This window comes from Chaetodon auriga, chromosome 10 (assembly GCF_051107435.1).
Source record: "Chaetodon auriga isolate fChaAug3 chromosome 10, fChaAug3.hap1, whole genome shotgun sequence".
Lineage (NCBI taxonomy): Eukaryota > Metazoa > Chordata > Actinopteri > Chaetodontiformes > Chaetodontidae > Chaetodon > Chaetodon auriga.
This window is the reverse complement of record NC_135083.1, coordinates 25,110,612-25,137,937: the sequence shown is the minus strand read 5'-3', so window position 1 is coordinate 25,137,937 and position 27,326 is coordinate 25,110,612. Positions and strand designations below refer to the sequence as shown.

General features: G+C 41.1%; 2 protein-coding genes across 4 annotated transcripts in view; one reads left to right on the top strand and one right to left on the bottom strand.

Moving 5' to 3' along the window:
* Positions 1-1,816: 1,816 nt before the first annotated feature.
* LOC143327479 (uncharacterized) lies at positions 1,817-8,516 on the top strand. The gene is made up of 4 exons (XM_076741833.1): positions 1,817-2,049; positions 3,188-3,326; positions 6,126-6,427; positions 7,378-8,516. The coding sequence occupies exons 1-4, from the start codon at positions 1,907-1,909 to the stop codon at positions 7,448-7,450; spliced, it is 657 nt and encodes a 218-aa protein (XP_076597948.1). The 5' UTR covers positions 1,817-1,906; the 3' UTR covers positions 7,451-8,516.
* Positions 8,517-9,063: 547 nt separating this feature from the next.
* The window catches only part of prkcz (protein kinase C, zeta), a 127,866-nt gene continuing 109,603 nt past the window's right edge, over positions 9,064-27,326 (bottom strand). For all 3 annotated transcript variants that reach the window (XM_076741891.1, XM_076741893.1, XM_076741892.1), the window contains 2 exons: positions 21,247-21,362; positions 9,064-14,108 (listed from right to left, as the gene is read on the bottom strand). In XM_076741891.1, the coding sequence (XP_076598006.1) occupies positions 14,021-14,108; positions 21,247-21,362 (204 nt within the window). In that variant the 3' untranslated portion in view covers positions 9,064-14,020. The remainder of the gene's footprint in view (positions 14,109-21,246; positions 21,363-27,326) is intronic.

Genomic DNA, 27,326 nt, shown 5'->3' with positions numbered 1-27,326 from the left:
CATGCTAACCAATCATTTTGTGGAGGTCACTTTCCTTAAAACAATATAATATTTTCAGTATAGTGGAAGCTGTGCACAATGTCTGAGATTAATCTGTAGAAAACTACACCCACATCAGCCACATCTTAGTGACAGAGAAACATGCATTAAGTCAGTGGTTGAATAACTGAAGTACTAATCCCTTTTGAAAAATACCTCAAATTCAATCCATGTGTCAAAAACTCTGCCTTTGTGTTTCAATTCTATTGCCTAAATCAATTTGATTTAGAACAAAACTACAATATGATTTTTGTTTATATTGTGAAACAGTTTCAGCAGCAAATGCTGGCTCAGACAGTACAGGCAAATGGTACAGAGACAGAAGGGTGCTGTAAAAGTGCCCAACACATGCATACAGAAATAAATAACGGAACATGCAGACTGAGGAAAGGACACACGACATGTTAATTGTGGATGATTTTTAACATTTGGTTCCACCTGCTTAAATTAACTATGCATGCACATCGATTCATTTTCATGGCTTCTTCATTGAACTTTCCAAAATCCCCCAAAACATTTATGATGAGTTTTAGTTCTTGGTCTATATTTTAGTAGATTTCAGGGTAGATTTGCTGTAAATTCACATCTGCATGCCTTTAAAGCTGAGATTTTAATGGGTTAAATTAGTGGCTGAGTCTTACCAACACTGTCATTCGCAGCTGCTTGTACAATGACAAAACAATCTCAAACCAAGGTCAATTTACTTGCTTTTCATGCAGCTTTTAACCACCTCCCACAGTCTTCCTTAGATGATTTATTTCGCTCACCTTTCATGGAGACATCTCAATTGCCATCACTATCTGATGCTTGTAAGTTAAGTAGAAAAGGTAAATGTACCTTATTTTAATCAAACTACTGTTTGTAACCTCATGAACCTTGACACTCACTTCTTATAAAATAAATAAAGTTCTTTATTTTCACTTGATTTAACACCTGTAGTCATTCAGCAGCAGGTATATGCATTGCTCACACAGTCTGTAGTCATGCATGATAGAACATTTTTTTCCCATGACAATCAAAATAAATTTGTTTGTGTCCACACATTATTATTATTATGGAGATATTACATAGTTTATCGCCCTGTAAGTGACTAGGCTGTTGCTTTTCTCATAGTATTTACAGCAGTGGCATTATTGCGGAGATGTAAATATGTTAACCGCAACTGCATGCATAATTTTCAATGAGCTAAGTAGAAAATTAAATATGTAGTCAAGAGATGGTGATAACGCATGCCAAACCGCACAGAAATAACTGTCTTCCCAAATAGGTTTGTGCACATCAGTGAGCACTGATGAGAATTTCAAGAGCTTTTCTTTAACGAGAGAAAGGAGTGGGTCAGAAGGATGCGTGCCGCCCAGGCTAGAACACAGTCAGATCCAGTTTATCTATCGTATACATGGAAATAAATAAAGCAAACACACTACAGCACGCGCGCGCGCGCACATGCACACGCACACGCACGCACGCACGCACGCACGCACACACACACACACACACACACACACACACACACACACACACGGACATTGCCCATTAATTTCCCTGTTTATTTTCCTACTTTTTATGTGTCTGTATATGGCCATAGTGTCAATCAATCGTCTGTTAGGTGTTTTCACATGATCTGTTGATCATTGTCATGGTACAACTTGAATGGATTGATTTACTACCAGCTGAAAGAGACTGTCCTTATTGAAAGCGTCTTCCTGCAGTCTCGCGGACTACACAACACGCCCACTCGACTACAGAAACTTTTTAACTGTTTGTGATTGGCTGGAATAAACTGACGTCAGGTTTCAGGAAGAAGGAAGTTCCCATTAGCCACACTACCGCGAAATTTCGAAGCTGTTGTGAATAGTGATTTATTGAAATGGCTGAACATCAGTCCAAGTCTAAACTTAAACGAAAGAAGTCTTCTTTTTCCGAAGACCACCACCCGGAAACATCTTCCAGAGGAACGCTGAGCAGGAGTCACACAATGTTCTCCAGTTATACGGCGGCAGAGCCTGGGAGGTGGGTGTTGTGCTTACTGTGTCAATGTTTGATATAAACTACATGGAAAGCATCGCTGTTCAAGCCTGGCCTAAAGTTATAGCTGTTTAATTCTTCCTTTTTGGCTTCATATACGCTCTCCTGTTTTATAGTGTGATGCTAAAGTCTTTGCTCGGTGAGAAAACGAGACGCCACGCCAAAGGACTGACCTCCACTACAATCTTAACATTTTAATGTTTTCTTGCTTATCAAGTGAAGTGCATGCAGTGCAGAACATCGCTGAAGACCCTTTATGAGCAAGTTGGTGCTCCTGGAAAATTCGGCATGTTTGTGATCTAACAATAATGTTACACACCTATTTAGATGCAAAGCTAAACCTCTTTAATGTCCTCACATCGTTATCTTCGGTGCGTTTTAGGCAAACAAGAAACTTAAATTTTTAATGATATAAGTGCAGGTCTTTAAGAATTATTTCATGCCGAATGAAAGCTGTACATTCATACAGAATCAACACAAAGAAACAAAAAGGACGCAGTCAAGTGGAGAATATAATAGCGTCAGGAAGGGAATTTAATCGACTGCTCTCTTACAGCGTGCAATCAAAAACAACTGTATACGTTTAAAAAAGGCAGGATTTATTGCAGGGTTGTTAGATTACACAAAGCTTGACAGAATGTGTGGGAGAGGAGAATACACAGATAAACTGGTCTGAGAGCCGTTCTGCACCTGAATATCACATAATTTCATACGTTTAAGATGAATCATCTTGTTTCTAAAAATGCAAGTACATTTCAGCCCTTAGCCTTTAAATAAATGCAGTGTTGGATCTACATTTCCTCTCTCTCACTTTATTATTCACACAAGCAGACATTATGCACCAGATCAAAGACCAGTTTCATTAATAATTTTGATTGACTCTTTAAAAATGCATATAAAAATTGGAAAAAAAAAGCTAAAATGAGAACATTGTCATATCATTGTCTCCCTTATTGGGTAATGGAAGATTAAATCTAGTTTTTATACATCTGGAAGCTCTTGATAGACACTTGATTTGCCGATCAGAAACATGCTGAATGGGGGTTTGTTAAGACAAGGCAGCAGTTCATTAGACGATGTGGTAGTCGAGTGAAATAGACGGTATGTGATTTCTGGTTTACAGGTCGGCGGTCCCTGCAGCAGCGTGGTGGAGCGGAGAGCAGCTGCCTGCTGTGGAGAGTCTGTGGGCCTTGACTCTGAAGTCTGCTCGGCTGCAGCAGCTCTGTGACCTGGTTCCTGATCTTCCACATCCATCTACAGCAGTATGTGACCATCCATTGATCCGCTCATGACATAGTTGTTGTAGTGAACAAACCACTGAAGCTCTAAATGTTCAAAGTTCAGGTGTTTAGAAATGTTCTTGTGGTGTGCATGTATAGATTGTAGGGATCTGTGTCTACATGTTTCAGTCTGAGAGGTGTACATTAGGACTGCACTTATTTCCTTTATCGGTTGTTGGGTGCTCATGGTGAAACGTTCTGTGTGACTGACTGCATCTTCTCCTTAATGTAAAAAACTAATATAGTTTCTAATCCATGTTCAGTGTTCTTATTCTAAATTCTCAAACAGAAAGCATTTTCCTCAGCTGTAGAGAGAACCAGGGTTTTATTTTGAACAAGCTTACATTAGAGACAAGCCTTTATTCTGAATTTTTCTTTTAACAGACAGTCTTTATAAACTAGTCATTTCCATTCACTCTCAAGGATCATTAAGTGGATAAATAGGCATAACTGCCCTATTTGTGGTAGGCTTTGAGTATGAACAATAACCATCAGCCTATCTGAAGGAAGGCGCTGACCTGCAACCTCCTGAACATCACCAAGACTAAAGAGCTGATAGTGGACTGATAGCAGGGAAGGAACTGTGCCCCCCTTAATAACAGCGGGTCATTGGTGGAGAGGGTGAACAGCTTGGTGTCTATATCTCCAAGGGCCTGACCTGGGGGCTGCATACTGACTCATCAGAGAGACTGAATCACCTCAGAAGACTGAGGAAATACCAGGTATCCCCCAAATTTAGAGGAATTTCTACTCCTGCGCCATTGAGAGCATCCTGATGGGGAGCATCTCTGCCTGGTACGGAAACAGCACTGAGCAAAACCGAGAGGCTCTGAAAAGAGAGATTTGTTTGGTAAGACATAAAATAGGCAGCGCTGTATCCTGCCCAAAGGACATTTACACCAGGTGCTGCAAAAATAAGTGTAGGAGAAACATTAACGCTAAATGAAATGGCCGGCAGAGTGCTATTTGCTTCTGCATATTGATGCGCTTCCTGTAAAAACAGGCAGCTGGGGAGGAACAGGGGAGGGATATTGATTGGTCTTTACAGTAGCGTTGAATGTGTGCTACGCCCACCCGCCATGCTAACGTTAACGGCCCTATTAGGTAACTCTGCCTGGACTGGATGCTCACAGTGAGCATCACCAGACTGTCGAGCTCAGTCTCAGAGATGACAGGGAGCACAGCACTGAGGTGGCTGCCCTGTCGGGTTTGGCCCCTGACATCCAGGGGCTGAGTTAGCTAATAAGAACACTAGCATCTGACTGAGCTACCTTCCTAAGAACAGCTGCACTTTCCAGCAGCTAGCACTTACTTTAGCAACAGGTAAAGCTATCTGTCCGTCAGGAAAGTTGGAGGCTGTGTTTGGTCCTGGTCCAACTGTGTTCACTGGGAGACGGCTAGTGAGCAGCAGTTAACGATAAAGCTGAGCTGAGGCCGGGCAGCCCGAGGACATCAGAGAGAAAACAAGAAGATATTTTTTCCATCAAACATTCTCCAGTTTCATCCAAATGAGTGAATAAAGTTAGAGTTTTGTTCTTGTACACCACCATGCTTCCACAGCAGCCCAGAACAGAGAAACCAAACACTGGCTCAAGAGACCGCCTGTCGTGTTTTTGGCGGCCTCCGTAGGTTCTCTTACACGCTCGGTAAGGGAGGGTGAGGCAAGAGGTATTCAGGCGAGATGCCATTAAATCCTACACACTGATACTAAACCCTGATTTTGACTTAATGGGAACTTTAAGGATCACAACCTCTTGGATAATGGCCTTTTCTCCCTGCTGCGGTTGGGAAGAGGATAACTTGATACACCAGCACTGAGAGCCTCAGTGAGAGCTCAGGCCACAACGATACTAAATGAGGTCACTGCCTAAAACTGACCTCCCCCATCATGTAAATATTTATTACTATTCAGATTCTCAAAACTCTTTTTAATGCACAAACTGAAGAAACTGACAGGATTGTGGAACAGTGGAACAGATTGGAAGTAATGCTCTGGAAATGTACATTATCTTAAATTTACCATGTGAGCAGTGCTGAATACCCTCTAAAATGATCTAAACATTGACCAGAATATAAAGTGTTTCAGGATCATACTGGATGTTTTGCATGTTTTAGCTCCTTAACTACAACGTTTGTAGAGTTTGCAGTAATCAGATTTCTTTTTTTGTCAGCATTACATTATTAGTGTGCAGTGGTGTCTGCTCCCAAAGAGCAAACCTGATGAAAAAAACCAACCACCAAAACTCACATTTTCATTTTCACAGTAATGTGTGGTTATTGTTAGTCTTCTGGATTTGATTTTGTGACTCCTTTAGTGAATGTCGTGCATTCCACCAGTGCACCCTCACTTTTTAGCTATTACGTCATCCATATATGCACCACCAGTGAGCAGTTTTCAAAATAGTCCTCACTAACAAACACTTCAACAGAGCAGCTTTGACGTTCGCAGTGATGGATTGTCGATCTGCAGCAGTTTTGTCTCTGCACCATGTGAGCTGTCCGTGTGCATGTTTGTATTTAAAGCACTGCTCTGTATTAAACCTCTGGTACAGTATTTTAAAAGAGGACAGACTGATGATTAAGTGCATTTTTTGTAACAGATTTCTTTGTTTTGGCTCTTGGATTAATACAAATCATGCCAAGTTGTGCCACGTCTCCTAATCACAGAGTGCTTTAATGATTCTCTCTGCTCTGTGTCCTTTTTTAAGCTATATTGCAACTCTCTTCCCTTTTTTGGTTGTTTCTCAGCTCTGTTCAGTTCTTCTTTCTATGTTACTTTAGGGACCCAAAGCACTTGAGGTGGATGAACGATGGTGCGACCTCAGTGAAGAGGTGGCTCCCTTCCCTGAACCCTCCCCACCTTCTCCGAGAACTTCCCTGAGTCCAGATCTTCTCAGGCTCAGCCCCTCCCTGCAGGACCTTTTAGTGCAGACCAAACCAGCACCAGAAAATGAAGAAGAGGGGGTGGAGGATATAGAGGAAGAGGAGGCGCAGAGGAGTGTCAGGGGAGATGGAGCAGCAGCGGGAGGAGGAGGAGGAGGGCTGCAGAGCTGCCCCATGTGCCTGCTGGTGTTTCCTGCTGGGTGAGAGAGGCAACACTGTTTGTTTGTTTGTTTGTTTTTCAGCTAAAACTGTCCTAAAGTGAGGATTCCGTCTCATCCATCTCTCTCATTTCTATTCTCATTTCTCATTTTTAGAAATGGGAGTAACTTGAGTTTGAGTCCCGCTCTCATGCTCAGTGTTCAGCTGCTTTTCATATCATCCAGTTCTATTCATTTTGTGCTTCCACTGCATTGGCTGTGCTAGAATGTGGAATAGAAAGAGGTGTTTCATACGTATACGTTTGGTTTTCCAAAAAACACTTAAACATCCCCATTTGAATTTGTCTGTGTGTATGATGTATGGACAACTGAAAACACTGAAGCGATACGTGGTACACAGACCACAGTGATCCATGACTTGAAACCAGTTTGGGCCAGGTGCATATTTGGGTCTGATATTCGGTCAGTATTCAGATGTTGTCATTTTCGTTTCAAAAGCCCGATGAATGGGATTTTCAGGCCTGCATGACAGTAAGTTTTCTAAGCATGTCAGCTTTGATAAAAGGCTCACACACACTGTGTCAGGATGTAAATGTGTGTCTTGGTTGGCAGACATTTAACTGTTCTCAGAGACAGCAATGCACTGGCTACCTGTTAGGTACATAATTGATTTTCAACTACCAGTTACTTTAAAAGCCCTACATGGCTGTGCTCCAACCTCCATCATAGATTTAGTGGCGTCCCTATGAGCCTAGCCGCTGTCAGGACCCTCCTGTTCCCACAGCCCGCCTTGTCTGTTTTACCACTTTTCCGTGTTTTTATCCTCCTCTCTTTCATCAGTCTTATATTCTGCACTTTTGTTTTTTTGTTTGTATCTTCACAGTTTGTGTGTTTTTTGTAGTGATATTGACTGTGTACGCTGTTTTTTGTCACACACTGAGTGTGTTCACTGTCAGTACCAACATCCAATCTCCTTGTTCCTGTTTCTCCAGGTTCACCCAGATGGACTGTGACGGCCACCTGGCCCAGTGCCTGTCAGAGGTGAATGTGGACATGACCTGGTGAGCCGACAGGATGCTGGCTGCTGTCCAGGAGGTGTGAGCAGCGCAGATGCCCCCACACACACACCAACGTCATATATGGAGAAGGACTTTCCCAGACAGCAGCTCGTAGAGAGAACACTCACTATTCATTGACACTTCGAGTCAGGTTATACCTGAAGGTGAGTAAACCTGGATGTTCACCTCTTTGAAGAAAAAAAAAGCATGGAAGGTGGGAAGAACATTCCTCTGTCATGGAAGAAGGTCAGTTTTGAGAATGTGACAGAAGGAGTTAAATATATGAAATTGGCTGATAGAGACTGTTAAAAGACTCTTGGACAGCTGGACAGAATTATCAGCTGACTGAAAAGTTACACACACTACATGTGGCCTGGATGTTATCAGCATTGTGTTCTAAAGATATGATCACAATGTTATTGTTCTATTAATTCTGTGGTTGAAATGAATGATTTCAAGCTAAAATGAGAAGTTTTTGTTTAAAAACCTATTTGCTTATTTTACACATGATTTAGGAGATATTTAACGTGTCAGGCACGAGGTTACCTTTGCTCAGGATGAAGACGCAGAGGGAAGCCTGGCTCCAAAGTAAAAACAAAACAACCAACACCTCTAAAGCTCACTGATTAACCTGCTAATTAAACACAGTTTGTGGTGTTAGGAGGCGTTACGGGTTGGAACTATTTCTCAGTGACTGTGTAGAGCTTCCTAAAGTCTTGTTGCGCCTGTACAGGAACCAAAAACAAAGACTCTTCGTACACACCTCATATGGCCACCTGCACAGGCTGGAGACACTGCACAGGAGTGCTGCCTGAATGGATACACTGCTGCTTGTCAGTAGTTGAGGCACAGAGCACGCCTCCTTATTGACTTTCTCCAGATGTGCTTGGTAAGGCGTGCACTGTAGACAGTTATCTCACACAAAAGATAGTAAATGTGTCTGTATACTAGGACTGGGCAAGAAAGCTGAAACGTGTGTCACACTAAAATGGTTTGTTTCAGTCCATATTGACAATTGATCATTTTTAATGACCAATTTTTAATAAAGATTTTGGAGAAAAAAGGTTAAATGTAACCAATTTTGATGTGTATCTATTTTTCTTAATTATGCTTTTTTTGTGACATACTTTTTATTGAACAATTTGAACATTATATTACAAAAATAGTGCCAATGCCTTGCCATTATTGATTTTAGGGAAAGAAAGGGAAAGAAAAGGAAAAACCACGCACCCACATGTTATACATATGCTTTTCTAATATATATATATATATATGTGTGTGTGTGTGTGTGTGTGTGTGTGTGTGTGTGTGTGAGAGAGCTGATTAAATCCTTTCACGATGCCACTGCAGATTGTTTTATATTCATTTCTAGTAAACCTTTCAAGTTTATTTTTTCCATATCACGTAAACAGGGAAAATGGTGTCAGATGGTAAATATTGGTTAATTGCCTTTTCTGGTCTCCCAGTATGAACAGAGTAAGTAGTGATCAGAGGATGTGAAGAAGTGCTGGTGTGTGACGCCAACCCTCAAGACACACACACACACACACACAAAAAAAAAAAACACTGTAGCATCTGCAAAGGTTTTTCTGCCATCGTCTGCAAAAAGGAGGGACTCAGTTCACGGAAAACCAGTATTATTTTTAATAATTACACATATTTACAAAGATGCCATGAAGCAAAACTAAGCATTATCCAACCAGCATTATGCTAGAAAAAACTGTGGACTAAATTCATTCATATTTAGATCAAGATTCTCTTTTCCATGTTTGAATGGCCTTCACTGTTCTGTAATGTGGTTTCAAGGACTCTCTGTTTATCCATCAGTCCCTAAAGGAAACCTGGTGTGCAAGAAGATCAACAAAATGTGACATTAATAAGCAGCAAATGAGGTGGAGTTCGGGAGGAGGAAGCTTCCTCGAATGTTCAAGTGATTTCTATGATTTCTTGAAGTGTGTGTGTGTTCATTGTCGTGGACTAATTGGTGACCGTGGAACTGCTTCATTATCTTTTCCCCGCCTGTAAAGGCCCTACAGCTAATTGAGACCCTTTGACTCAGGATCAGCTAATTAATCTTATTATGTGGTTATTAAATTAGCATGGGTCAGATTTGATCAAATAAATCTCAGCCAATGGAGAGCTCCTCTGAAGTGTTGAGACACAAAGCTCATTTCAGGAGCGAGGATCTTTCTGTTGGTGATTTTAATTTGTGCTCCTCGTTGATATTAACACTAGATGTGCATGCGGTTGGTTTTATCCCAGAATTTTAACAGCACAAGGCTCCTAAACCGGGTTACAAAAATGTTGCTTGCTGTGTAGAAAGGTGGCAGTGTATGAAGCTTAACTTACATGAACAACAGCCTCAACCTTCACTGTGTAAAGAAAATCATGGCTTATTGTTTTTAGACACACTGCACCATCAGCTGGGGACACAAGGATTCATTTGGAAACCCTTTAATGGATCATGACGCATAAGCGCAGGAATGAGCAGTTTGGCAAGCTGAGCCCCCGTACCACAGATATCAGAGAACTGACCATCTTGTGTTCTGCTGGCTTTACATTGAGCAACTGTTGCACTGTCAGGTTACAAACTCATCCAGGACATCCTCGTCCAGGTTACAGTCTTTGACCAAAGCCAGACAGTTTGAATGGCCTGCTGTTAAAGTGAATGTACGCAGGGATACTCGCTTTACTGTTGTTCACTGTTACAGACCGCCATTGGCCACAAAGGAAGCCATCTCTTCTCTTTTTGATGCCAACACAGTTTCAGTGAATAAATAGGGATTGACTTTGTTCGACCTCTGACTGCATTAAGTAATTGTGTGGTTCCTGGACTCACCTTGGGAAGGGCATGCCAACAGCTAAAGTGCATCTTTACGCAGATGATACAATGTTCTACTCAGTAGTTGCCTCTTTTCTGAGTGAGGCAGCTGTTCATTGTTTGCTTTAAAGCTGCTTCTTAATGCTAAGAAAACCAAATTCATGACTTTTTCAAGAGCTTCCCAGATCTCCAATAATGTTAGTATTCACACCTAAGGAGGGGACCCAACTGAAAGAGTATCACCCTGCAAGTATGTGGGTGTTTGGGTGAATGACAGGCGCTCTTTTAGTGCGCATACTTTGAACATGATTACAGAAGCTGACAGTTAGGCTGGTTAGGATTTTATTAGTGCCTGCTTTAATTTAGCAGTTTGGAAAACATTTGTACAGGCTGTGTTCTTGTGTTCTAAGTGTTTGACACTATGGGGACATTATTTATATGAATGGTGTCTCTTCTACACTTATCTAGAACTCTGTATCACATTAACTCATTGTCCCATACACATCACTGTGTCCTTTATGATCTGGTTTCCTGGTCTTCATAAGACCTAAAGAGACGACAGCATCAGTATCTTTTTATTTACAAAGCTACGCATGGTAAACTCCCTTCATATCAATCTGATCCCCTATCACTCACTCACACAACATGATTTTCACTCCTCTAATGTACCCAGGATTTGCTCAGAGCAGCTTTCTCCTCTTCTGCATCCTGATCATGTCATAACCTCAGAACACTACAGCTTTAGGATTTTATCTCCCTGGGAGAGTTCAAAGCACTGATTAAAACTCAAACCAACAATATAACTGAAGGGTGCAGTTGCTGCTCCTAATCTGAATTTTGTATTACATGCCTGTTTGTAATGTGCATCATTTTTTTCACTTATCTGTTCTTGTCATGTTCTATTTTACAGTTTTCGTAACTTTGAAATGGTGAGCCATCTTGGCCAGGTGTCCCTCGAGGTTTTAATCCTTTGGAGTTTGGGGAATATAAATATGTTTTAACCTTTTTTTTGTTTGTTTGTTTTCATTGAACAAAACTGTTCAATGTTACATAAGAAAACTGTAAAAGTGTAACATAAAATATCTTGATTCAGATGAAGACATATGGGACTGATTAAAAACTAAATAAAAGGACAAAGAATCAGATCAAGAATTTGATGCCAAATTTTGATATTTGACAGTTTCCAATAGTCAGTACTATGGATACATTTCAGCCAGTACTCAAAAAGTACTGAGCTTCCTCAACAAGCTCGATTCCTGAATCTAAGCGGGCAGACATCGTCCAAAGAGAGAAAACAAGCACACACAGTTCTGTTTATACAGCACTGAGAATCTGCTCATGCAGATGCTCTCATGTGTCTTGTTGTGTACAGTCCAAAACTGATGACCAAGTGGAGTGTACATGTCCAAAACCGTGTGAGCACAGGTCCATCAAGACATGGGACAGATATGAAATGTATGTCAAATGGCCATGAGGACACAGAGTATAATTTGGCAGTGTTATTGCAGTTACAGTGGACTTAGGGCCATTTCCCTGGCTGTCAATACATATGGTGAGGTGTGAAAGCTGTTTTTAAATCCAGGCCTGGTCCGTCCAGGCAGACCTGGGTCAACAGCATAACACTTCGCTGGGATTTTAATTCATCTCCAACAAGATGACCTGCGGTCCACACTTATTGTGAAAACTGTCCATGTGACACTTTAAGTTGAAAGAAGTCAAATGGGTCAGACAGAAAATAACAAACAAATGTTTAAAATACCAGCATTAAAATAAGTAGAGAAGCACTATAGTACTCTCCATGTGCAAAAGTAATGAAACAAAATGTGTACCTGAAGTAAAACTTAGCGGCTTGGAAGGATTCCCGTGTGTAAAATGATGACGCACCCTCAAAGTGAACTGAAACTGAAGTTCAACTGCATACCAGCTCTGTATGTTACAGGTCTCTGCTTGAAGAAAGAAAACATTCCCTCACAAGAGAAGTTTTATATTTGATATCTTCTGGTTTCTTGATGCTAAATGGTGTGGTCCTCATTATTAAACACCGCTGCTAACAAACTGCTGTCTGTCCTTTGCTTGTACACTACAGTTATCACAGCAAATTTGTTCACATTGTGTCTCTGCCCGTCAGCACAGCTGTCCATTACGTAAGTCCACCTGCCTGTCTGCTCATCCACAGGCTAGAGGAGCACCTATGATGGATCCCCGAAGACCTTCTTTTATTCTTTTTAGAAATAAACAATATTAACAAGAAATCTGAATATCAATTTAACACGAGTTTTGACTGTAAAACATGATTTTTGTCATTTCATGTGGATTTTTATAACCAAAAGAACAATCTAACAAGTTGCAGCATGTAAAGCCAGCATTAGTATGGAGATGGAAACACACAGTGAGCCCAAAATGGAAATGGAGACACATTTCTACAAGACAGCACAACCATGATCTTTTCGACTGGCTGCAGATGGTCACAAAGTGGCAGCTGGTGCGGAAGAATCTGAGCTCGCCAACAAGTATTTTCATTGCAAATACAGGACTGTATAGATGCTGTCTGCTGCACAACACCCATCTGTGACATTTCTCAATGATAATTTGGCGTTGGGAAAACTGTTGGTAAGAAGGACACAATGTTCGCTATTAAACGTCTATACACCAAGCTTTACCCTGGAGCCTTTTGTGTCTAACGGCCACCAATTGTAGTCATTTCTGATGTCTGCTCAGATACTACTCCTGTGAATCTATCGAGCAGTCATAAATACTCTATTCTACACTAATTCTCTGAATTGACTCATTAAAAATAAAAGATTCAGTCATGTGTCAGGACTGAAGCCAGCTTCTGTACTCCAAAAATATTGATTCCCCTAAAAATTTGAATGATTTGGACCAACCCTGGCAGAGTGTAGTCATGGGTCAATTGGTCATGGTGGGTGAAGAAATGTTCAGTAAGAGATAAGTGCAATCAGAGACATGGTAATTAATACGATCTTTGAGGCACTTCTTAAATAAAAAGTCATCTCCCATTTAGTCCCCCCCCCCCATTGTTTGTGAAAGTCATAAAAGATAACAAAAAGAAGAATTTGTGGTTACGGGTGAAAATGTGCCACTTGCATCAATAAAAAGGCATCATCAATTTTGGATTCACTACCTACATTATAATACACAATAATAACTTATTATTTTCCTTTGTCGTTGTACATTCTTGTTTCGTGTGAGGCGTCCACCCCCTCCCCCCAAGAAGAAAAGTAGAAATAAAAAAAAAGGTGCACATAAAATTTCAAGTTCTTCATCAGAACTGTCATATTCATCCAGGGACGTGAGACGGGTTGAAATGTGTTCATGATGGCAGGCACAGAATGAAACAGCTCTCTGTTCAAATTACAAAGCCGGTCGAGCTTTGACACAAGAATGGACATTCTGAGGGGACAAAGGAATGAAGCTAAAGGAGGAAAAGAAAAGAAAAGGAGACAACATAACGACAGGGAATGTTCTTGAAGTCCAGTGTCTTTGTTTTCCTTGTAGATACCAAGATAGAGTTTGGTGACCCCAGCAAAACAATCTGAATGGTCCAGGGAGGAAAGTCTCCCATTCTCCTGTTTGCTTTGCCTTGTTGACAGGTCCAGAGAGTGAGTTCATCCTCCCTGTTGTCCTTTACTCTTCCTCCTCCTCCTCGCCTCTCAGAGTTGGCTTGCGAGTGGTTTTTGGCTGAGATGGCAGCTTGGACAAACAGTAGGTGGGCGAAGGAGGAAGCTGGTCTTTCCTTCATACAGATTCTTCTGTGGATAGCAGCAGGGGGTTAATGTATTCAAATCCCTCAAACTCTGACTGGTCTATTCTCTTTATGACGTCCCTGAGGAGAAGGAGACAGAAAGAATTAGAGGTGTTGTTTCATCACAAACGCAGAGTACAATGCTACCCACAGCAAACCTGGTCAAGTTCTCAGCAAAAGCAGAGACAGCGTTTCACAGCTCTGACAGAGAGAGCGTCCCTGCTCCTCTACTCCAGGTTTTGAATCAAAATGGTTCGTGATGCATCAAGTTTTCTGTCTTGATACAGATTCCAATACATCGAACCAGACCCAGACAATTACTGTGCTAGTCATAGTGAGTTTGGTAAAAGCTGAACTATTTCTTAGGCATTATGTTCTTTTAAGACCAAGTGGACAGTAGCGAAACAACAGGAAGTCGGGGAGAGAGGGAGATGGTTGAATGTCGTTCTCCAAGACCCCCTGCTGGATTCTAACAATGGACTGTGGTCCATAGTCTGCACTCAATCCCAAGATTAGCAAGACTTCTCCTCCTAGAGTCTCTAGAACCTCCTGATGATGTTTGATAATTTTAAGTTTTGAGTTCTGTATAAAAAAAATACTTTGATTACTATCTTATAAACCCAGCTCACTTTGATCAATCCGGACTGAATTTCACCTGCTGACTGGGTCATGACGAGGACAAGGGCTGGAAAAAAGAGCAGTCAATTATGACTGGTGCTCCCCAGAGGCACAATGTCTTAATCAATTTTGTATCAATCAAAGTGAAATTTAATAACTTGGTTACAGCTTGGTCCAGATTTATCTGTGAAATGTGAAGCTGGAATCACATTTGAATGCTGTGAAAATGTTTAAAGGTTTTTTGACACAATTGGCAAAATGGCAGAAATTTACTTGGTCAAAATGTGTGGATTCTGACTCCAAAACATGCAAAATCATTCATAGAATCCAGGAAAGAGAGCTGTAGCTGTAGAGCTTGTAGCTCATATTACCTGATCTGCATTAAGGTCTGGTCACACCACCCTTTTACATGTTGAAATTTTGTGGCAAATTCAGTTCATTTGTATGGAGTCACCACAAATACTCATTTTATTAGTGGGGGCAAAGTAAATCTACACAAATTTTTTGTGCCAAGTTCAACTTTGGTGAACTTGGTTTTTAGCTTATAACATGCTGTATTTTTAATTTACTTTTCTCCTTTAAGGATGTTTATGAGCTTCAATCTCCCCTTTAATTGCAAGTGATAATAGCCACAGATACAGTGTTTGGATTATATTCACATATGCACAACAAGGAAGTGTACAGCAATTTGCTCACAGCCTTTTTCAACACCTGTAACTAAAATTGTGTAATTTTAAATGCTTTAAAAAAAGTACATGTAATAACAGAAACTGCTTGCTTTTGTTGATACCTGCTGCTACTGTTCTGCCAAAAGTCTACAACCGTGCATCAGTTGAAACTGCCTGATGGGTTGATGTGTCTTTCTTAGTTTCTCTCAGGATAAATCCTTAAAACCCTGTAAAATGGTATTCCTAAGTGCATGGTGTCAAGAGAGACAGAAAGAACATGGTGCAGAATACTCTAGTGGAGGAACTGGAGCTGCTTCTTTGTTTCTTGGGTATGCCGCTTCCATTAACAAAGGCGTAATCACAGGTAAATGGAGCAGAACCCCATAACTAGTGGGTTCAGAGGCTGAGTAAAAATAAATGTACTCCCTTAGCAACACTGCTGGCTTCCTCTCATGCAGCAACAGGCTGTTTACTCATCTGTGTGTGTGGTGATGATGAGATGAGGAACTGAAGCCCAGAAAGGAGGCCTCTCACTGGGAAGGGCTGAGAGGCTTTCTCCCTTCAGCACTAAGCAGAGGGCTTTGAAGTTAAAACAATAGGTGCGTTCACTGGACTTCCCCTTGGTGTACCAGGTGGGTGGGGGTCTTACTTTAGGGGCCACCGGCAATGTGGAACAGGTTGCTGATCCCACCCACATAGAGCACAAGGACAAATGAATGAAATGCTACGGTGTCTTTGTTTCAGCTTGCCGACTGGAATACTGATGAAGCAAATATTTTTGCTCTATCTGATCTCATGTGTAGTACTTTCACTTTAGAGTAAGTCAACCACCAATACAACAAGTACACTTAGAAAACTGTGTTTTTCTATTTTGGAGTTTCAGAGAGAACAGAGGGGCAGAAAGAAAGACCACAGAGAGGGACACACAAAAGAGAGGGGAGAAGGTTTGGGAGTTGACCAAAACAAACAGTGTGTTCAACCAACATAAATGTTGCCCTTTTTTCCAGGCTTGGATGTCTTGAAAGCATTACCAGATGCAGAATGAAGAGGAGAGAATGAGAAATGGACAGAGGAGGGAGTGAAGTGGGAGAGACAGAACAAGAGTAAGGCAGAGAAGCAGAGAGATATCTGCTCTTCTAACATTTTGTAACAATTCTGAATGAAGAAATCAACACTAAACAGTTGAACTGCTACAATATTTACAACCTAAGAAATGATTTTGAGCATCTGAAATATGAATATATGACAGGGCACCTGTTGGTATTTCTAGTGTGACTGATGTGTGGCACTGAAAGCTTTATCCACTTGGTCTGAAAGGCACCACTCACTACAGTGTTCATACAACTACTTACAGAGTTTGATTAGTTCTCACACTGTGTTCAGACTGAATGTGACACAAACATTCAAGTGACACAAAGACTTGAGCAGATACAAATAGTTGAAAATGGTTCAAATAAGGCAAAATCAATTCATTAATATACACAGACATGTTTCAAAAAGTAGTAACTTTGGAGATGAGTCACAGAAATGATATTAGTAGCTAGCTATGGCTAACATTTTTGCAAATAGTGCACTGGCTTTTTATGGCAAATAAACATGTACTATCACAATCAGAGCTACTCAGAGATGACTCTTCTATGGAGTTTCTTAAAAGGTGAAGAAAAGAAGTATGGAGCCACTGGTGTTGCAGAGGTTAAATTCCTGCCGCCATGACAAATACCCAGGGTTTGATTCCTGGTAGTGGTACATCCAGCTTAGTCATGCAGTCCAACAATCAACTCGCTGTGTGGGTGCGAAGTCAGTGACGGATCTTCTTCTTATTGCTGCCCTAGCAACTCCTACTGGGCTTCAGAGTGTTAACCCTTGCTGTAAAGTGAAAGTGTTAGCAGTGACCAGGAATCAGATCATAACACATGATTTTGTGGGGCAGCAGTTCCATTTAACACTGGGATGAACAGTGTTGGACCTCACTCCTCAGGTGTAAATGCAAAACATGATATGCATCAAGATGAAGCTAGACTGCTGTAGTCTGCGCATGACAACAGAGGTCTACAGAGAACCTTCTGCTAAATGAGCTTGATGTAAGACTTTCAGATTCTCAGCTGCAGGCTGTGATTTATTGGAAAGAGTCACATTAGGAGAAGACAGAATAAAGTACTTCATGAATGCCCAAAATACAGCACCTAGTATTGTGGTCCTAGCCACCATATTCAAATCCCTAAAAACAACCACCAAGGACCAAGACCACAGAAGAAGACAGTACACTGCTCTGGGCACTGGCTGAGGCTGCCATTTTCTAAGACAGGGAGCTGGCACAGAAAAACCAAAGCCTCTCTCCCCCTCCCCTCACCATGCTGGCAAGGGCCCCCAGCAATCCTGGCTTTTAATGTCGTAATGTAAATCTCTAGCATGGAGGGTTTACCCTTCTCTCTCCCTGCACGGCTCGCACTTCTCTTTCTTCTCGTGCCAAGCCCATCACGAGTGGGAGAGAGGGGAGACTGGAGAGCTTTTTGCATCACCCCCTCCTTGCGGGAGTGGGCGACATCAGCCCCTCTCCTTGTTAACAAAGGGAAGAGACAGGGGTGGGGAGATAAAGTGTGAGACGCAGAGAGGAGGCGTGAGTCTTTTTTTGATGTGCTGCGGTGTTTGATGCCAGGTTGATATCTCCACTACTGAACTGGCAGCGTGCTCTCACCCTGTTCTACCACTCATCTCCCACCTCCCCTCCCTGTACCACTCCAACCAATTCCACAATTGCCTCCTCAGAAGTCTGTCACGGACTCCCACCGTCAAACCCTGTCACAAATGAGCTTCAGAGCTATCTTGCTGCCCCCATAGCAATATACATACGCTTCACCCGTTAATGAGCTGCAAGGCTCACCCACTCCAAGACTGGTTTAAAGATCAGCGTCTAGTGAACAGCAGAGATGTACAGCACCTTCAACTGCAGGAGAGTCATGGTAGCTACCCAAAGACAACTGTCATGGGTGTAGAGCATGATGGGCATGTAATATGGCTCCAATTAACGCTGAGAGCTATTGTTGCTCCATGCCCAGCCATTTCACAATGCTGTAGATATTGCACTAAATGTTGAAATGTCTGAAGATTCACAAGAAGGGAAAATCATGGCCAATTTATACCAAAGTCAGCAGAGTTTGGACGTGGACTGTGCGATCAGCTGCACAGAGACAAGAAAGACAAAGAAAAGACACACAGCTCTTGGAGAGAGGGTTTTCAACCTGCCCTCCAGTGTGGACATTGAAAACAGGTACAGGCACTTCTGACTGTGGATATGGTCGGACCATGTGTCATATGACCTTGTTCGTTTCAAGTAGACTGAATCCTTCACGCCTTGCTGCTGAACTGCTGCTTAAGGATATGACGCTATCAAATTTTCTTGCTATGATTATTGTGGCTGAAAATATCACAGTAAATGGTATTATCGTCAGTGGGAGAGTGTTTTTCTCCTGTGGCCTGTCCATGATCACTCACTGATGAAAAGAAGGAAGAATGTTTGATGCACCCAAATGTTTTAATATTTTAGGTTCCTACCCATTGTCTCCTCTGAAGGAGGATGATTGTGCTGATCTACCTCCTTGTGTGTTAAAGTGACATAAGTACTTCAAAAGCAGCCTTTCCTCGACCTGTGTTTTGTTTAGTTTTTTCTAGGTGCTTTCATGCTGCCTGCTACACCACAGTTTGACATTGCAATCCTTTTTTAAAAAGTTCCTAGTACCTGTCCTTTTGTCATTGACGAAGATGCTAATAAGGACCTCATTTTCTGAAGTGGCTGAGGTGCACGGTGAATTTCATTTTCAGTTCAGCTTCTGCTTTTGTGCAGTGTGGTTTGCTAAAATCAGTCCAATAAAAGCTTTGCTGGAAAAATATAAATGTTGGAGCCTGAAAAATCAATCCAGCACGGATTCAAATGAAAATGTTGTCTAGCATAAGCCTGGTAATATCTATTGGCAGGGCCTGCCAAAGCCTTATGGAATCCATTTTGTGACAGCACAGAGGAAAACAGGCCATGCTTGTGTTTTCGTGCTGTGGCTGCAGACATTCTGCAGCAGCAGAGCCTGTCTGTGTCTGTTGTTGTGCCAGATCTCTGCAGACTTTTCTCTCCAAAGCTAAATCTTAAACAAGGGCTCCTGTCAGATCCTGAAGGCTACATGTTTGCATCAATCAAAACAATGTCCCAGATGGATAAAGACATCAGTGTTGGAATCTTGGAGGGGGGGACGTTTTCCTTTATTGGATGCAGAAGTCTTCTGGGAAGATGGCACAGCAGTCACTGTTTGTGTGAGGATATATGTAAAATCAGAGTTCTTTTTCAACTCTATTTGACCATAACAGGTTCTCCTGATCCCATGTGCCCTTTTTTGGTTGTGCATGTTTACAGCTGGATACATTCACACCTGCCAAGTATAATCACAGTTTAGCTCTGGTGGCCACTGACCAAGGACTTGGCTGTTGTATGATACTCTATTTTATTAACTGATTGTGACACAATTTGTTTGCAATTTGCAAATGCAAGCTAGAATTTATAAGCAATGTTGGATATTGAAGAAAGCAAGCAAAGATATATTATGAACATAAGTCCAAAAGACACTGAAACGTATTTTTGCTGAGAAATGAATATCTTGTTATTTATTTATTTATTTATTTTGTTGCAGCGATAGCATTCATTATATTATATTATATTATATGTCATTGTATTATATACATTATTCCAGTGGCTGTACAATTTTGGTACAGAGTGACACTGCTGTGGTATCATTGGTGCACCAGACCAGACTAAATTACTTTGTTCTCAGCAGCCCTGCCACTTTAATTTACACTACTTTACTGTTCTGACTTAGCTGGGGGCTAACACTGTTGTCCATTTCTTAGCTCCATCTATGACCTTAGTACTTTGCAAGTTTCGACGTGACCCTGTGACTTGAATCACTGGGTAACACACAAAGTGCTGATGTTACAAGACTGTTCATTAATGTGACTCATTCCTGTGAGTTTTGACAGTCCATCACCACATCTGGACCAATGAAACAGGACAGTTAATACTAGCTAGCCCCCCTCCTTTTTATTGCATGAGATGAACGCAGCACTGAGTGTACAGGTGCTGCCAGTGATTCAGCAGGTGTCCAAATAACATGAATGAATAGTAACATCTAGTGAAAATCATTGCCAAAGTTAGCAAGTTAGCATAACTAGCTGCAACTTTCTGAGTGGAATATCAACTTAACAGCACGATCGTTCTCCAACGTGTTCAATATTGTCAAAGGTCAAACATGTTTAAACACAAATGGTTGGCAGCTAATGCTAGGTAGACGAAGAAGAAGATTAAAAACGCCTTGTGTCAATGTTCATAGGCCTGGTCTCCAGCCAGCAGCCCACCATAGACGTTAACAGTGCATCTCCTAACAATGTCAGCTTTCATCTGACACAACCAATGTTATGGGAAACATCCACAGGCTCAAAGCTTAACAGAAACCTAGGCGCAAATTATCTTCCAAAACAGTTTTGTAAAATGGAAAACTACGCACAGTAGCTGTAGTATTATTATACCTTCATTTCCTGATAAACAAAGTGAGGGTAATAAAATGTGGTTTCAGTTTAAAGGGTTGCGAAGGTGTATTGTTAGATGTCTGAACGTATTTCTATGTTACAGGCAGTTAGTAAGTCAGTTTCTATTTATTCCACTACACTATTGACATCAACTTGCAGACCTGGTTGACTTTGGAACTGATCACTGTATTTATTATAGTGGATTCCCTTAAGAACACTTCAAATCTCAGACAGATTTCAAACAGATCTTCATACAGTGCTGTGTAGTTTCCACTTGACTGATACACACCTGAAAGAGTGCTTTAAATTATTCATATGAGGTTGACTTTAATGATGACAGTGATGTGAGGTGAAGAAGCAGTACTTACTCATCATCTGGTGTTAGCTGCACTGGTTCATTAGTAAACTGCGTGTCAAAGTTTTCGAGGCCATAGTCATCAGAGATTTGAGGTTTGAAGGGTGGCGTCACTTCTTTCTTCTCCAGCTGAGGAAAAACAAAACACATAAAAATGTATTACGTGTAACAACTGTTTTTACTCAACAATGTAGATTCGAGAGCATGTCAAAAAAAAACAAAACAAAAAAAAAACAAAAAAACAAAGGCCTGCAGGCACATCATGTGCTCTAAATTCTACCAACTTTCTACAATTACAGGGCTATTTTGCTGCACATGCTGCTTTGCTTTTAACGTACAACCACACAGAAGCATCACTTAGTACCTAGAAGACACAGAGCTGTATTCAAGTGGTTATACTTCTTTTCCATGAGGTGTAAATTTTGTGATAATTAACTCAAAGCAAAAAAGACATTGCAGACTCATGATGGCAAGTGAAATATCAAAATTCCACTAATGTTCATGTTGTTTGTTTTCGTAAATGAGCTGCTTTTGACCCATGAATCTAATGAAATCATTTTCCATTTTAACAGAATTTTCCCAAGGATTCATATGTGATCCTCAGTTACTAATTTGATCAAATGACACCATGCACCTATTTCAGTTGCTGGAAATAAATGAAGGCGGTACTTAGATCAGTACTGGTTTCCACTATTCTCAGCACTCAAACTGGTTCTTAGATCAGCACTGATGAGCCTCAAGTTGAACATGTCAGATGAGATCCATATATATATATATGTATATATAAATGCAAATACTCTCCATAGAACCTATCTTGAGATGATTAGACAGTGACTGAGCCCACAACAAATAGTTGATATACAGTACATCAGGCAAGTTTGAACACTCTTGGCTCTTTTCCATATGGTCAGATCTGCTACAGTAAAGGATGAGCACCTTGTTGCTACATTTCTCAGTGGCAATGAATACAGGAGTGAAAAAGCAAGAGAAAAACACTGAATGGGGGAGGTTGAGGCAGCAGAGTAATTGTGCCCGAGTGATTCAGCCAGCAGAGTTTTTGTCTGGGTTGTTTCCATGGTTTCACATCAGTCCCTCATCCTGTTAAAATGTGCTCTGAGGACATTTTCTGAGAACACAATGAAGTCAGATGGGCACAGAAAGACCACAGGTATACTGGTTTGCTCTCTGTGTTCTTTTTTAGTTGTTTCTTCAAACTATGAATATGCTACTTTGTAAAAACCTGGTTAGAAGTAGGTTTAGGGGAAACCTAAAATAAAAGCAAATAAAAATGGTTTTTGGTGGCTGATCCAGGTGCTGTCAAAAAGTAAATTAAAATCAGTCATACGTTGATAGAGTCTTGGAGCGCTTCCTAATTAAATAACAGTACAATAATGAAGATCTGGTTGTTTTCCTGTGGGTGTGAGTGTGTAACCCACAAATAAGACAGAAGTTTGATGTTTGTGTGTAAACAAAAAAGTCTATTCCTCTTTGCCTGCCTGTCAAACTTTCTCTGCACTGTGTGATACTGCTGGCAGTGGGAATGACATACAACATACAGTGCAAGCCAACAAACACTTCTTTCCCTGTTCATAGCAGGTAACAGTGGAGTAACAACACCAAAAATGGGGTCATACTGTGGTCATTTCACGTAGAACTTTGCAGGTACTGTAATAAGTGTGATGGGGTCATTTTAAGACTGTCAACAAAACTCCACACTTTCTGCAGACGTTTCAAATGAAAAGCCTACAAGACAATGGAAGGACTGTGCCCTTTGACCTGCTGCCATTTTAATGTGAAACATCTGTGCAGGCAGTGTTGAGTGTCATTGATGGAAACTTAATCTGCAAATGACAACATTATCTCTATCAGGGAAGAGAAACTGAGAGCAGCAGAGTGGTGAATGTTATGTGACTCTGCTGTGCAGGTGGAATGAGTGCTGTGGAAATGGACATTATACAAAATATATCAAACAGCAGCTAAACATGGAGGAAGTGGAGGCTTCATGTTGAGGAAATTGAAAAAAAATGTCCAATATTTAGAAATCTAAAAGCAGTAGTGTGATGCACAACTGGTCCATGACACAAGAAACCACGGTTTTAGCCTGCAGCAGAGAAGAGAAACAGACTACACGTGTTTGGTTGTTTGGTCTGGACATCACTTGAGGACATGTATAAGACTTCACACAGCTCCCTCTGGAGACATAAAGGCTTTATACAACTTATTCCACATACGCAGCAGCACTCCCCAACACCTGGAAGGCACTGATGAGTGAAATCAATGGTCACTTAGTAGCTTTAGTTGTCCAAACCACAGTGATGGCAGGTCAGAGAGTCGTTTTTGTAACACTGCTTTGGAAGACACTGACAAGCAATGTGATACTGAACACCTATTTTGTTGTTTAGGTATGAATGCTGTGGAATCTATTAAGCGCTCCCAACTTGCTTTCTAGTTCCACTTCTTGTTTGTCAGTTGTTTCCTAAGTGTGTGTATGTTTAGTTCCTAGAAAAGTTCTCATTCTCCAGCTGGTTTTGTAGCAGTTTCTGTGCTTCATTAGTGTTATTAGTTCAAAGCGCTAGTGAGAACAACTTCAAACAAACAACAGAAAACAGCTCACTTTCTCTCCTTGTATCTCTTCCTATCGCTCCCTCTCCATCACATGGGCCTACCTTCCCCCAGTCTCTGTCTCTCTTTTTGCTAATTTCTTTTTCAGCTTTTTCAGTGCCTACCTACACTCCTCTGTCAGTTTCACCCCCTCACATCCTGTCTCCATCTTTCTCCTCTTCGTTTGTCTCTGTCTTACTCATTGTCAATTCTTTCATCTTTTCACATCCCTCTCCTCTCTCCTCCTACTTTCCCCAGTCTCTCTGATGTGTTGTTGAACAGGCTGAAGCTCTGTGTGGTGGTAATGAAGCACACTGAAGACCAGGAACAAGCCCAGCACCTTTACACACACACACACACACACACACACACACACACAAAAACACAAACACACGCACGGGAAGTGCCCCTGAGGCCAGAGGGGCACATGAAAGAGGTAACGATGCGCCAGGGCTATACAAGGCGATCCATGGGTTTTCAGATCAGAGCAACTGTCAGAATGCGTGTGTGTGTGTGTGTGTGTGTGTGTGTGTGTGTGTGTGTGTGTGTGAGAGAGTGTGTGTAAATTCCAGTGGCATCGATGCTTTCAGGACAGGATTGGACAATGACAATCAGCCTGATCTGAGGCAGTAGTTAATGTGACTGACTGACGACCTGCAGTTGTGAACAGATGTGAAGCCCTGCATCACACACTGTATCACCTGATCGCACACTCAGAGTGGAGTTTTAGCTTCCTTCATTGTCCTCCACAGTGGTGCAGAGAGATTAACATCAGAGAGGTGAGGTGCCTTCGCTGAATTTTCAAAGTGAAATATCTTTCAACATACTGTATATGCTTTTTGTACAGATCTGCTGTCAGACAGTGAACGTCCCACAAAGAAACACACTAATGTCAGATAGGGCAAGAAACATGAGCATTCAGACATTCAGACAGGTTCTTAACAGTTCAGTGGGATTACCAGCCAGAAAATTACTTCTATTTTTTAACAAAACACTGACAATAAACCCACACACGACTACCAGCACAAAGATGACTACTTGATTGGACTGCTGCCTCAGATGAGGTTTGGTTGGACTTTCGAAGGCATTAAGGATGTGAAGTTTGTCCTCCATCTCTAAAAGTATAGTAGGTTCATGGCGAATAATATAATAATAACCACGGCAGCTGAGTTCTCTCAACAGTGGAGGGTGAATGCAGGTTTCTGGCTGTTCTGTTATCTTTCAGCTATCAATCTTTTGCCAAAAAAAAGCTTATTTTCCTTGCTCTAATCCTGTGTCCTTGGGTCAAATGTTTATTCATCTCAGTATATATGAAATTTTACTTGAATGAAAAGTGCCACACAAATATCTGACTGGTTGATTTAAAAATATGAGTAATCTGGTACTTTTACATCAACATCCCTCACTTTTCTTTTCCTGTAAAACATTACAATACTTTTAATGACTCATCCTGATCTCGGGTGTGCGTACACAAATTCATTTCAATAAGATTTGGCTCAAGATTTTGGTTCAACTACCCACTTAACTATTAGTTTGTAGTTGATATAATGGGTCATCATGGGTCTGTATCACACTGCCGTGCTTTCTAAGCCACACTCCTTTTAAAGCAATCCAATCAAATTGCAAGGATTTGATTTAAATCCCCTCTCGCAAATGACTATTGCCACATATTCGGTTTCACTGAGAAATACAACAGGGTATGAAGACACTCTTAACTGTCACTTGACTTTAAACTTTCAACCACATCAGGTCAGGGAAAATAATCATTTTCAGCAAAGTGTTATGTTACCTGGAGATTTAACCAGGTATGGCCGCATCGTATTGCAGCCTTGTCTGGAATAACTGCGATCAACTGTCACAGCAGTGATGCTGCTGTTCCCAGTGGATTTGTGGGTTAATCTTTAAGTTTTTAAGTTTTGTGTCTGTCTGTAGTTGTATTGTTCCTGAATTACATTTGTATTCATTGTATATTTTGTTTCCCTTAAGTCTATGCGGTCTATTTTGGACTTGGGCCTTAAAAGTAAACACACATAGGGTGTATTCACACCTAGCTCGCTGTTTCATTGTGTTTCATCCCCAGGTTGGGTTTGTGTAGACATATGTGAACACAGCAATTGCAAACGCTGGCAAAACTAGCAAGCCGAGGTCACACAGGGAGGGTGGTCTCGGCTCCTCACCGCTCAGTTTGTTTGGAGCGTGAACACAATCAACCCTACCATCCATGTCTACTACTAAGAGGCGTAGTCTAGATGCTCTCTGCTTGATTTTTCTTTCTTTTTTCATTTATTAACAACATAAACACAACGACAAACTTGACATATGACATCATGACATACTTTAATGAATAACCTCAAAGTTATTTGGAATGAATAAAGCCATCACCAAATTCAGCAGCTTAGCTATCTGACACACTGCTTTGAGTAATGTTTGCTGTGACCTTCTTCGTCACCCCCAAGCCAAAGAAAATGTCCTGTCAGCATTCGACATGAATCATCTTGTCACTCTGCAGTCTAACGTTGGCTAACATTATCTAGCAAACTGCAGATTTGCTGGACACAGTCAATGGATGAAACACACGGAAAATAAACTTACTGGCTGACCAACATGTTAGGTGCTTTGTCCCTGCTGTGCTGGACAAATGAATGGAACAGCGCTGGCTTAAATTTAAGTTTTGTGCTAAAACCTATGTTTTTGTCCTACTGCAACTTTGCAACTGAAAACAGAACACTGCTCTGCCTTCGTTTTGAAAAAAGCAGTGCTTACAAACAACAGATAAGTAGCTAAACCTGTCTTCCCCTCAGATACCCCTCTGAGAGCCCCTGCGAGTTGACAGGATGGATCCTCAGGTATGTGACACATAAAACTTTGGCTGTCTGAATCCATGTTTCTGAGTCAGTCACTGGTACACTGCAGGAAGTACTTAACCATGGAACTGACTGATGTGTTTTGTAGCACACAACGCTGAAAAAAAGTTAAAACTCTGTGTAAAAAATAAATAATACAGAATGTGATGACTTTGTAATCCTATCTGACATATACTTAATTGAAAACAGCACAAAGACAATATATTTAATGTTTGACCTCATCAGCTTCACTGATTTTTGTAAATATCATCTTATTCTGAATTTGATGCAGTAACACATTTCAAACAAGTTGGGACAGGAGCAGCTAAAGACTGGGAAAGATGTGGAATGCTCCAAAAACACCTGTTTGGAACATTCCACAGGTAAACAGGTTCATTGGTGACAAGTGATAGTATCATGATTGGGTGTGAAAGGGGCATCCTCAGCTCAGTCGTTCACAAGGAAGGATGGAGCTTTTCTATTCCAAATTCTTACTGTTGTCTGTACTAAAGTGCCAATTCTAATTGTATTTGCAGGTATGTTGGTGTTAATATGGAACCAAACAGCCAGTTAAAGTAAACTATGTATTTGTTCAAAGGTAAACTATGTATTGGTTCAAAGGTAAGCCAAAGATGCATCCTCGACATGC